The sequence below is a fragment of the Cyprinodon variegatus genome, unplaced genomic scaffold, assembly GCF_000732505.1.
Source record: "Cyprinodon variegatus isolate N-32 unplaced genomic scaffold, C_variegatus-1.0 Scaffold216, whole genome shotgun sequence".
Taxonomy (NCBI): domain Eukaryota; kingdom Metazoa; phylum Chordata; class Actinopteri; order Cyprinodontiformes; family Cyprinodontidae; genus Cyprinodon; species Cyprinodon variegatus.
In genome coordinates this window covers 163,478-177,102 of record NW_015150669.1, presented here as the reverse complement: position 1 = coordinate 177,102, position 13,625 = coordinate 163,478, and the positions used below count along the sequence as shown (strand labels likewise).

Below are 13,625 nucleotides of genomic sequence, written 5' to 3'. Positions count from 1 at the left end.
CATTGAGAACATTGTTGATTGTTTAACATTAAATGGTTACAAGACTTTAAATATTTTATTGAAAATAATATGTAATGTAATACTATATTCAATAAATAAATTAGATCAGTTGCATTTCCTGAATATGCCTATATTTCTGATAGAGGAGCAGGAGCATGTATCGTGTATTTATTCTTAGTAAGTAAAACTGCCCAATTTATCGTAATATTGATTTGAGATCATATTGCCCAGCCCTACTCAGTAATGTGTGTGGCCTACACGTGCCTGTATGACCTCCCTAGAACTCCTAGACATGCTCCTGATGAGGTGGTGGAGGGTCTCCTGAGGGATCTCCACCCAGACCTGGACAAACCTTCTTGCCACAGCTTTGGCAGCATGGATGTGCCATCCTGCATGAGCTGGCCCTAAGTGAGCAACTTGTGTCGGTTGTAGAATCCATCCTATTCTACCACGAGTTTGAAAACACCACCAACATTCAAACGTGACCAAAACACCAGCCAGAAAGTATAAGTACTGAGAAGTGGTCTGTGGTTCGCACTTGCAGAGCCACTCCTTTATTGTGTCTAGCTAATTGCTAATTGCCTAAATTTTCCACCTGTAGTCTATTCAGTTTGCACAATGGCATGTGCAACTGATTGTCAATCAAGGTTGCTTTCTAAATGGACAGTTAAATTTTACAGAAGTTAAATTTAATTGAAGTTATATTGTGTTGTTTATGTATTCCCTGCATTTTTTGAGTATTTGCAAAGTATTTATGTCTATTCACATATGCTTAATGTAAAAACCAGCTGCTGTATTCTGAGGAGAAAAAACAAACATAAAACTTAAAGCTATGTCTTTAGTAACATAATATTTCTTTCTTAAGACCAAACTTAATTTTATTACTCATAACCTTTTATTGTACTGTTTGGTTGTGTAAAATTGGTCTATAAAAACTCTGCAGCTACTGAAATGTCAGATTAGTAAGGTCAAGCAAACTTTTCTTTTTTACTACAATATAGATAAGGACCAACAGGCTTATGTTTGCAGACAGTGTTCCTTTGTTTAGTGTTTAGCTATTTCATTCCATCCTGCTTGCATCTTTGCAAAAACAAGTTGTTTTATAAAGGTAAAAACTACTTTTTACAACTAACGTTATCCTCTCCTAACTTTGAAAATGGTTTTGCTGATTTTTGGGGCCAAACATTAAGACAATACAACTGCCCCACTGTAGGTTTACACACTGTATACATATTCAACATGAAATTGCTACTCACCTCTTCTCTGTAGTTTTTCTAAAATGTAAACTGGTAAATATGTGCCCTATTCTTTTCATAAGAACTCCAGAAATAACTTTAACCAGTTTTAATTATAACATGGTAATTTCTACATGTACTCTTTATCTCTGTTTTTATTTTTCACCAAAATTAATGAACACTTACACAAACAGCAACCCAAGTATTACAATATAAAAACAAAAACTGCACGTCAGCCACATCTTCCACAAACAGCCATTGGACACTGACAGTAACAAAATAATGCAGCTTTAAATTGGTAGATGTTTCAGTTTTTCAAATAAAAAAATAAAAAAAAGAGTGCAATCTGAAACACACTATATGAATAAACATTATGCATAGACAGGATTGTCTAGTTTCATGTGACAGGTTGGGGCGTGCATGTAAACCAGCCATTGAGCATCAGTGAAAATATATATTTTTTCAATTATTCTTTTACACTCAGAATAATATCTAATCCAGTATCAACTACATATATGTACAGGTGAATTATAATGAAATGCCTGATGTTGAATGTCATAATTGGCAGGACTTAGAAGTTCAGACCAAATGAAAAGCAGCATATTTTGTCACAATACCCACTTGAACGAAAAGCATCACAAACGAATAATAGAAAGTCAGAGAAAAACTTACAAAATGGTCGGCGGTTCTGAACCCTCCACTTCCAGGTAGTCGTACTTTTCTTCAGTCTGGAAGTCTGTAAAGATGACAGAGATGGTGTCTCCAGGTTCGGCCAATAGGATCCAAGTACAGTCGGCTTGGTTACCATAGTTGCCGGGGTAACCGGGACTGGTCACCACCCCACTGCCGCCCCTCACAGTGCCCCCACATGTGTCCTCAGCTGTCAATCAAATCAGAGTGACAAATAGAAAACCTGGGTTAGGGAGAGGAGGAGGGACTGAGGGGGCGGACTTATTTCTTTTTTTTTTTTAGAAATATTTGATAAAATTCACTCTTGAATTAGATTTGTTCATTTTCCTAAGATTTGATGAGTTAATTTAACTCAAATTCTTTACCAAATTAGCATTACACGATTTACTTCATAATACGCCTAACATCGCTTCAAAATTCCAAGTCAGCCAGCCCAACTCCCCAACTCTCTCCCTCTATGATGTGGCTTTTTTGCTGTCGCCTTAATTTTTAGTATCCCATGTTTTGGATCTATGCATGTTATTGAATGTTAGAGATGAATGACTGTCTCACAATATCAACTGTCAGATCATATTAGCAAACCATATTTTGAAAATATGGAGGTCTCACATCACTTCTTAGATATGAAATATGAAAAACAGCATCTCCATGGCATGGCTCAACAGTCTTTTTATTCTAGAGTGCTTATTAATGCCAGTTAGAATTAGGAGTTGGGTTCAGGGGTTAGGCTGCAGTTCCTGTAACACCCACAGCTGCTGTCCTCTCCTCTTACAAAATTAATCATATGCTACACTTTCTTAGGTTAGCTCCGCTCTCCTCTCCTCCAATCACCACCTAGGAAATTTTTATTGAATTGATTGCCAGTTGGCAGATTTAGAATCAGATTGTATTTAACTTCAAATTGCTTTGAAGACATTTTAAATAGATGCACTTATGTTTTCCTCAAGATTTTTCCATTATTGTCAATCCCATCTGATTGATAGCCTTGCATACCTTGTTGTAGTCCTGATTACTGTGTAACAGATAAAGACACATGGATTGCGCTGTGTACGTGGCATAAATTATAAGAATAATTTATACAGATACTCTTGAGAAAAAAACAGTCTACATTGGATCTTATTGAGTCAATGGTACTCTGGCTTTTTTGATCTACAGATGTGTTAAAAAGTTAGCTAAAACTTAAAACCATAAGGAAAACTCATTTATTTGCATTATTTATATAGTCAAAGCAAGATGTGTCTAGCCAGAGTCCCATTGACCAAAAAAACACAATGTTGAATGTTGTTTTTTTCCCCAAAAGTCATATTGTTGTCTTGGTATAAATTATTCCTGTATAATTTATACATAAAAGTGGCAATAGTTCTTGCAGCACACTCTTATAGCAGACAAGTATTTCACAACCTGCCAGAAAGTACACATTTGAATGACACCAGATTGCTCCACAATCCATCGCATGTTGATATTGATGGCATTTAGTAGACATATATTGTATATACACCAGATGTCATTCTAAAAGTGCACTTTCTGAGAAGCTGAAAACGACATCCATTATAGGAGTTTCAGACAGGCACTGTCAGGTGTACATGCACATGCTTTAGGCCCATCTATGAGAATGCTGTCTTAAAGAGAAGAGAGGGGGGGTAGATGCATGTACAGATGACAGAGATAATGTAAGGGTCCAAGCAGAACTCTACCCACAGGAATGGATAAAGAGAATTACTCAAGAACAAGACTTGCATCTGACAACAGATGATCACCAGTAAACACACACACCTACAAACACACAAAATATATTTTGCTTATATATAGTTATATATATATAGAAGCAAATTATTTTACAAAGTGGACAGCACACCGAAAGGTGACAGGAAATATTAGAGGCTAAAAGGGATACAGAAATAAAGATACAAGCAAGCACTATAGATTAATAAATAATTATGATTAATTTTGAAGAGGGTAAATTGCTGGTGTGTTATTCAACTGTTGAGTTTTAGGGGTGGAATGGTTAGACAACATTTGTAATAAGGTTGCAAAAGGATGTATTGGGCGAATTTGTTGGGGATTTTCCCAGCTTGACGTCTTACAGAATGGCTAAAATACATACATACAGCCATGTTGTTTGAAGTTGCACATCAACGCTGGCCTCCTGCAGCCTTTAGAAAGCTTTTGGGCAAATTTTGAAGTTTGTTTTATTACCCCTACCAGATATGACATGTCATTAAAAGTGTTTTATTTTTTTTGATGTGGCCCAAGCTTTTGACAATAGTTTATATTGTTTCAACAAGGTTGATGTCAGGGTCATTCAGGAACAAACTAGTATGACGTTTAATTAGAATGATTGTGCTGCAGGAATAGACAACTGTGTCTAGGTTTTAATCATCTAACCTTCACTGTCATCCTACCAGCGAAAACAGCCCAACAGCTATCAAGGTTTAACATGAGCACATATGTTAAAATTTAAGAAAATCTGATGCTGGTTTAATTCTAAAATAGACTGCAGGGTAACTAAAGATGTTGACCTAAATATTATTTTGTATAACCATTTAACCACCCCACTCAACATAGGAAAATGTATCTAATATATCACTAAAAGGTCAAAATGGATATAAAATGTATACAGATAATGAGTGTATGAACAATTCAAACTAGAAGGTTGGTGGATGAATTGTGCCAAGTTACAGTTGCTTATATAAAGATGGAACAAAAATGTGTTATCTGTCTGTAACCAAGCATTCATCTACCCTCTTCTGAATCATTCCCACAAAAAAACCAAGAAATAAAAACCAGAAAGAAAACAGAGGCAGTGAGGCAGGAAGACAGACAGACCATTCAGCTATCTAGACAGTCATTTCACCACTAGACAGTCAAGGAGCTTTCTGTAAATGACCCAACAGGCCAAACAGAGACCTGCTGAGGTGCCATCATACTTTCAGGAAAGCAATGAAGCATCGTGCATTAGGTGTATGTGTGTGTGTGTGTGTGTGTTTTCACACCGTTGGAGAGAGCATTGCTTGCAGGATGGCAGCTGTCACAGGTTTATCATGACAACTGCAGGACATCGGCAAGCACTGATGGACACAGAACTGCTCTCTTACGTGCATCCACACACAAATGCACACTCATGCACAAGCACCTTTTCCAGCCCTCTGGCATGTTCATCTGCCAGTGACAGTTGACAGACAGATGGAAATCCCTCAAGGTGCACTGATTTCTGATGCAAGTCTAAATTCGATAAACAAACTGAAAAATGCAGAAAATTTGCAGTAGGCTTAATGCAGTTAGCTACATGTATACTTTACCAAATGAAATCCAGTAAACATAAACTAAGTAAATAAATTCTGGCTGAAAGGATATTTTTGATCAAATAAACAATGCGTCATATATACAAACTATCTTCTACATTATCCACGACTATTGAAAGACTAGTATTTCATGAACTCTAAACATTTACAGTGGGATGCAAGCACGAATATGTTTATAATATGTTTCTGAACAGTTGTATGAAACAACTTGTTGGCATAAAACAAGTGTCTAATCATTGTTAGGGAGACTTTGTAATATACTTAATATAAATGTAATATATATATATATATATATATATATATATATATATATATATATATATACATACATATTTTTTTTACAACTCTATTCAGAGATTTTTCTAAAACTTTCTCACTTTACTGGTCACTCCATACTATAGCTAAAAGCTCCATTTACACTACCTTTTGTAACCGTGTCAGGAACGCTCCGACCACGATAACCGAGATAACTGTTGAGTGTAAATGGAATGCAACTGAACTGGGCCGGGACAGACACACTCGGACCTCGCTAAATCTACAGTAGTACTAGTTCAACAGTAGGACACAGTTCATCTGTCGCTCAGTTCTCTGATAAACAGAACGTGAGCAGACTGCGTCATATCCTATTTACAGTAAGCTGACTAATTTTGCTGGTTTTTCAGCATGGCCAGTTTAGCAATTTACAGATTTCTTCACCTGTTTACAAAACAAACTTCTGCCAATTAACAATAAATGGCATCAGAAGAGTGAGGTGCAACCTGGGATGATGCCAAGACCTAGGCTCTCATTGAAATTTGGGCGGAGGAAACTATCCAGGCACATAAATTCTTAAATATTTTGGGTGCCCAATTTTTGTTTGCATAATTCCTGCTTTGAGAACTGTTGTATCGTGGACCGCTGATAGGAGCAGAGAAACCGTGCTAGAGTGATGTGTAAATGGTCATAAGAAACAAGCTCGGTCTGAACTCGGCATGGATCTGTTTCAGGGGGCTAGTGTAAGTCAATTGCTCATCTTGATTTTCACAGGATTCCAGTTGTCATAATGAATATCATTATTTGTTTAACTGTGGGTAGAAATAAAAAGAAAGAAACATATCCATCTACTTGAATGTCATTTTTTTTATGTCTTTCCCAGTTTAAGAAATGTATTTGGTCTTTTTCATCCTATAAACTTGAAATGTTTTACAACCTATTTGCTTAGCTGTGTTTTTACCCAAATTGCTATTTAAAAAACATTGAAAAATGTGTGTTGGTCTTCTTTAAGGCTAGTGTTGGTTTGTGCAATCCGTGGTTTTATGAATGTACCCATTACCCAAAAGACTATCTTGATTAGGCTTGGTCTTTAAGGCCAATGCCATTAAAAATGAAACATGGGGTTAGAGTATGTAAGTCCAAAGCCTTTTCTATGTTGCCATGCCTTGTAGAGTCAAGGTTTCTAAATTACCCATATATAAAGCTTGTCAGTTGAATTAATCGGACAGTAAAGGATGCCTTAAATGTCATTTTTAAGTCACTCTGAAGCGTCAAGCTTCCCTGGGGGATTAAGTTCATTGCCGTAAAGTTTAGGTTGCAGTTACACTGATTTTGTACAGGGGTGATTTACAGTAAATGGCATGCAGTACTGTACTTGTGGCAGAAAGAAGGTTGTTTTTTAAATAGTACTCTATTACAAATGTTACAGAGTTACATACAACTTAGAATGGGCTAATGCTTAGCAGACTAACAATCAGATGTGGTATTTTTGCACTCTTTACAAAGCATTTGTTTCTTGCCTGTGTCTATGTGAACGTGTCTCTCCTCTGGTTTCCCAAATTACTGTCATAGAAATGATATCATAATTAGAAGAAGGTTGTTCAGTGCTTTTATAACCAAGTGTTGTCAGCCAGTCTGACAAGCATTGTTTATTTGCCGACTTCCCCATTCAACAAGACAACAATATATTAAGATTGCATGCCGGTAGTTCTCATTAAACCTCTAATTAGGCACCAAATGTGCTTAAAATGTAAATTTAACTTTGTATGGTATATGATGTATGAAGCAAATTAATCTCTAGCCTTCCTGAATCGAACCGTGTTCCTCAACCTGACTTGAAACAACCTAAATGCCACGCGACATGATATTTTCAGCTGACACTTGATTGGGATCCTTACCAATTCTGTCGTGCGTCATATTGTGAGGGGAAGACTGAGTGGAGAACACTTCAGGAGCAGATGCTCTAAGAAGAGAGACATTTGTGGCATGTTCACAGGAGGGAGGTTAAGATTCCTTTAGCCATCTCTGATTGCTTTTAGTTTAAAGTATGTGCATCTAACGAGCGGGAAATTACTAGAAAGCTTTTCTATGTTGTATCGACTAATTATAGGTTTGACATGAGCTGAAATGATGGCATATCTGTGTGACAGAACTTAGTGTTACAGTGTCTGCTATCAATAATATACAAGTCATTTAATTTAATACCATCTCTCAGGAGCAAGTCAACAGTTAATCAATTATTTTTATACTATTCTGTAAAACAAAACAAAAAAACCATAAAAAATAACACAGAAACCTCTTTTTCTTTCTTCCTTTGTAACTGAAACCTTCTCAGGTTTGTCACAAATTTTATCATGTTAAAATCTTATCTACTACTTAAATAGGCTTCCTTAAATCCAATAAGCATCAAATTTAATTACTATCTGACAAAAGAAGAATACTGATTTCTTGCAAGACAATTTTCAATGTATAATTATATTACTCAGAAAAAGCACCGAAAATATTATCAGGGAAAATTCCATGGTGTTACATGGTTTCTATTTCAGTAGTCACCTTTTGGCATTTTATTTTTAGTGCAGTTTCAGCTGCTTATATTTCATCACATTTCATTCAATGTACAAATTAATATAACTAGAATATGGAATCAGGATGGAATGTGTTTTTAAAACATTTAAGTACATGTTTTTCTTCACATCTATAACATTAATCCTGTGACTGAAAACAAAATAACTTTTTTTTCTATTCGCTTACTTATCAGTAAAAACTTTAGTGAGGTAAACACTTCATCAAATAAAAAGTAATCAAGGCAACAGAAAAGCATCTATTCCTAAAAGTACACCACAATGTTCACCTTCATAGCATTTAAACGTTCAAAAAACTTGGCATATTTAGACACTCATCAGATAGTTATGAGTAATGCAATTAATTTTGTTACTATGCATTGAATGATTGCCGCTAGGTGCCTACAGTATGCTGTTACTCATGCAAATAAATGTCACACAGGGCAAAGGGGTAATGCTCATCTTGCACAGCTTTTCCTTAAAACTGCACATTTTTAGAAAGCCTTCCTTGGCCATTCCTAACAGTACAAACCCTTCCTGCCAGAGTGAAAAGAATAATCTAAGTCAACAACAAAAGGAGGAATTATTTTAGTACTTTGCAGATAAATATTTGGACACCAGGAAATTAATATATTTTAAAATCTTTTAATGAGCTTTTAATGAAAACCTGGAGGAGGGATGTTGAAAAGCAGCATTCTGCATGCACTAAAATACTCAGAGGAAGTAAGTTTTCTGTGATATGCATATATCTCTAAAGTTTGATATTTCACACATAATAGAATGCCTTAATAAGGTTGTAATACTTCTTGAATATTTTCACCTTTTTCTATTTCAAGGCTTGAATAAACCAACAAAGCAGCCTATGGTAACCCTTCAGCATTCACAGCTCAGCTGGTAAAATCTGACCACAGGTTGTTAATTAACTCTACAGATGTGACCTTTATAAAACAGTGCTAAGTATAAAGCCACTGGTGAATCACCATAAGACATAATTTGTCACAGACCATCCAGGGGCCACAGCAAACACATTATAAAATAATGCCCTGGTACAGTGAGACCAATATTGAACATTTTGCTTCCAAACAAAACCCGATCTGGCTAAGCCTAAACCATTTCAAAGTTAACAATTTATAAAAAGTAGACATTAGATGTCTAAAAATTGTAAATATGTACCACAGTAAATTTTCATCTCTAATGCAATACTCTTAAAAGGCATTGAGATGTAATAATTAAAAATAAAAAGGCTACAAAATAAAAGTTTGTAAAACACAAAATGGAAAATGACTACTTCTGAGATTTGTAAATGTAACCCTATCAGTCAGTGAGTACAGAAATGGTACACGGATGACATTTACTGTAGGAGACTGGATTTAAGTTAATAAACACAAAATGCAGAATCTGATGATTTATGGTCTTCTAGTATGTTTTTTGGTTTTATTGGGCGAAATGCTAAAGTCATCAACAAATGCTAAAAACAACATTAAAGCCTTCAAACTATAAAAAAGTACCTTTAAACAATTCTTTTAGTCCATTTTTTACATTTTGTGAATAGCAGCAACATAAATGTCACTCTAGTGAAATCCTCTGGTATATGTACAGGAAGAAAGGATTTATTTTTACTCCATCTCAACTTATCCCCTCCCAGTCTTTACAAAATGATGATTAATTCAGTATTATCACAGTTGGAAGGCAAAGTTAAATTCTGAAATAAATGTATGAAATGCTGAAAAATATATCCTGATTGCATATATACTTTGCCACAGAATAAAAAACAAAAAAACAACAAAAATAGAAAACTTAAACACAAACAAGGACAGGATGTTGTTGAGTAAAATAAAGTAAAATAAAAAGCGACTACTAGCCATTCAGAAGAAAATGATACCAATATCTCCATAGTACAGATGAGTATTTTATAGCACTATGTTTAACATTAGTCAATACTAGAATAATTCTGTTATTTGACTTGTTTAAATGACAAATAAATCTAAACATAAGCTTTATTACAACAGCCATCAAAGTGCTGATGCGAGCAGATCCAAAAAGTTCACAGGCACAGGTCCATCTGGGAGTCTTTAACGAAAGTCTTAATGCATCATATATATATATATATATTTTTTTTTTTTTTTTTTTTTTTTCTTTACAGGCCACATTGCTATGCAAATCAGATTTAAACAGCTTTATCCGACTTTATTCCCAGTAAAGGCTGTTTCTTAAACATGTAATTTGTACGGATGATTTAAAAAGACCAAAGGAAGCTAATCTACAATACTGTTTTCACTTGGAAATGACCTGAGACTAAAAGCCCTTTTTTTTATTGAAGCATAGTTTAGATTCTCTGCCCTTCAACCATTTGTACACTTGATTCTGATAGAAGGGTTTTGCTTTTCTTTTGTCTCAGATAAAACATGGGGAAACTGAAGTCAGACATGCTATGATGCGCTGAGCCGCATGAGGGGGAGAGTTTTTTTAGAGGAGGGTTCAATATGTGTTAGTTTGAATGTGAGAGGAAGAGAGGGGTAGACTCTGCCGTCTTGCCTTCATTTCTCATCACATCACTGATTTGGTTTTGCCCTTTTGCTTGCTTTTTCATCCTTTACTCTTTCTTGCTGTTGGTGTTTTACCACCTCTTACCTCTTGTGTTTCCTGCATAAAGATTGTTTTCATTTCATTTTTTGACCCTTCTCATTAATTTGCCTTTAATTTTTCTTGTGCCTTTTTACCCGTCATTCTTCTTCCTCAGTTCTTCATTTCTCCTCTCACACTTCCTCATCACCCCTCCTCCAACCTTTCTCTGTTGCTACTTCTCTCTCATAGCCGGGGGTGCTTTGATCGCTCGTTCTTAGCCTCCTTATCCTGCCTCCCTCTCTCCCATCCGTTCATCCCATCCTCCCCACTGTGCTGTCATCAATATCACAGTCATCAGAGGATTCCTTCTTTATTCTTTTCTGTCTTGCTGAGGTTTTCTTTAAGATCTGACTCTCTGCATCTCACCCCATGTCTGGTGCTCTCTCCGTCTCCTCCTGTTGATTGATTTTATGTGTAATGGCTTTTTTGGCCTCATCCTCTGTGTTTTGTATCCTTACTTTTCTCCCCATGTATCCCCTAACTTTCTTCATGATTTTTTAGATTTTTTTTTTTTTTTTTTGATAGGCAGATCACAATCATTGTCAAATTCGCAGAGGCACACACATACTCTAACTTCAATCACACAAGACCCAAACCCAGTCAGCCTCTAAGGATTATGGGCCATCTACATCACTCCCTCCCCTTGTCTGTCTCCAGGCTGTATCCATCCCTTCTGCTCTTTTATGTAGAGCTGCCAACATATCCATCACCCTCTTGTCCCCTATTTATTGTAAAGCAAGACATATATCGGCCCCACCGCGTTTCTTTTCTTTCATACATTTTAAAAAACCAGTGTAACTGGCATAAAAGAACGAGCAGACCTTGAAGGAAATGTGTTAACTATGTGCGCACATATGGCTCCAGCATTATTTGTTACAAATTACCCTCTGGACAGAGGAGCTGGTGGACATTCATCTGATTTAATCTGCAGCTGTGCTGGGCGCCATGCTGCCTCGATACGCAGAGGTTGAGAATTTTATTAATGATCTCAATGTCACTTTCAGCATCCTGTCATGCCAAGATGCATTACATAGTTTTAAATGCATAAGAGTAAGACCTTTCTAGCAATGCTTTCAAATCTGGTGAGCGTGACACTAAGAGCAGAATTAACTAAGCCTCTTGGATGTAATTCAACCTCAATGCACATATGTGGTAGGAAAATGAAATAATAGAAAAATGAAATGCTAAAGTATAGGTACATTGAAGAGAACACACTATGGGAAAATTATAGATAGAAAAAAATATATATGGACCTGACAGTTCAGATCGCTGATACATACAGAACATTTAAGCCATTAACTGATGACCAAGGATTATGATTAATGTTTGCAATTAACAAAGGTGGATAATCTGTGTCCAGAAATAAAAGCCCTGCCTAATTTTCCTTCATCCTGTTTACTAAAGGAGGTGATTAGCACTCAGTCTGTATTGTGGAGCTGGAAATGCAAACGGTTGGAACTGATGTCTGTGCCAACTATTTATTTTCTGGACACTGGATTATCCACCCCTGCAATTATAGATGTCCACAAAATAAGGGCCTCCGACAGCAACTAGCACATATTCAGCTCAGTTATCTCTGACTGCTAGCTGACCTATTAGAAGCATTAGAATATTACCTTTTACTAATAAAATAATCCAAGTACCTCTGTGTAGTAGTTAGATAAAGGTTTTATTCTGAGGACTTGGGTTTAAATCCCAGTTGAGTGAAGAAGGGGACCCAGCATTAAAACTCTGCCTAGTCTATGTGGAAATGGTAATGACTTGCAGTGAAAACCACAGAAAAGGGAAGCAACTAATGTATTCATTCATGGATTATATAATGGATCATGTTGAAGTTAATAGGTTGTGTTAAAATCAGCATTATTCTTTACTGAGAATATTCTTACTCTGGGAAGAAGATTTAAACATCAGTTTAAGAAAAAAAAAGTTGACTGGACATGAAACAATAAGGTAAACAGCTATACATTTTTTAAATCAATTCAACTAAGGGCTAATGTGTTGAATGAACCTAAATCAAAATGTTAAATCACCACAGAATCCAAATATTATTAGCATAAAATGATTAGTCATATCTGCTTCAATCTCTAAGATCAGAAAACAAATTTTAAGTTAATGAAAAAATAATAATAATAATATATATATATATATATATATATAAAACTTGAAAATAATAGCTTACAGCTAGAAAACTCGTATTTGCCTCTTAGTATTTGCTTTGATAAGAGATCTCTTTGGCATGATGGATAGACCAAAACCACAGATTTAACACAATTTGATCTATCAGTTAACCATGATCAATTCTGGTTCTTTATTAAGTCATTATACTTTCTAAATTATCCACATCTATAAAATCGAGAGGTTTTATTTTTTACTTTCTAATCAAAACTACTCTTGTAAATCAGAACAGGAAAGACAAAATTGTATACTCTTACTCTATGCAATAAATCATTACTTCATATACCTATATTTGATCTAAAGTTCCCCAAAAACTGCATTTAATCATGGCTACAATGTTTATATGAATATGCTTATATTCATATGCCTAGCTTCAACACAGAAAATAACTTCTAGTTAACATGAAGTCAATGAGACAATTGTTAAGAGTGGTTGTGTTAAGAAAAATCTACTATGTTAAATATACAATATATTAAACTATATTTTTTTAGGCGAGTCTGTTGGGATCTGGAGCTGTACCACCTTCCTCCAGCAGAGTTTGCCGTGGGTCCTCCTGAGCTGAGCTCCCAACACACCTGTGGCCCATCTCATCATCAGAGGATCCACCACAATATAACCTGCCTTCAGACCTTGCCTCAATGCCGCAGTGTTGATCTAGTTTGGTTAGCACCTGAGCCTAGTAAACCTCAGAATCTTTGCTATCTCTGTTTGAGATAAGATTCTAACTCTTCCTTGTTTTTGCCTCACAGGAATCCTGTCTCTTCGTGAAGCTCTGGATGAGCTTA

At 35.7% G+C, this 13,625-nt stretch overlaps 1 protein-coding gene across 1 annotated transcript in view; it reads right to left on the bottom strand.

Annotated features, from left to right (window-relative positions):
* Window positions 1-13,625, bottom strand: part of csmd3 (CUB and Sushi multiple domains 3) — a 414,963-nt gene that overhangs the window by 244,829 nt on the left and 156,509 nt on the right. The window contains exon 5 of the mRNA XM_015380485.1: window positions 1,908-2,115. Within this exon, the coding sequence (XP_015235971.1) occupies window positions 1,908-2,115 (208 nt within the window). The remainder of the gene's footprint in view (window positions 1-1,907; window positions 2,116-13,625) is intronic.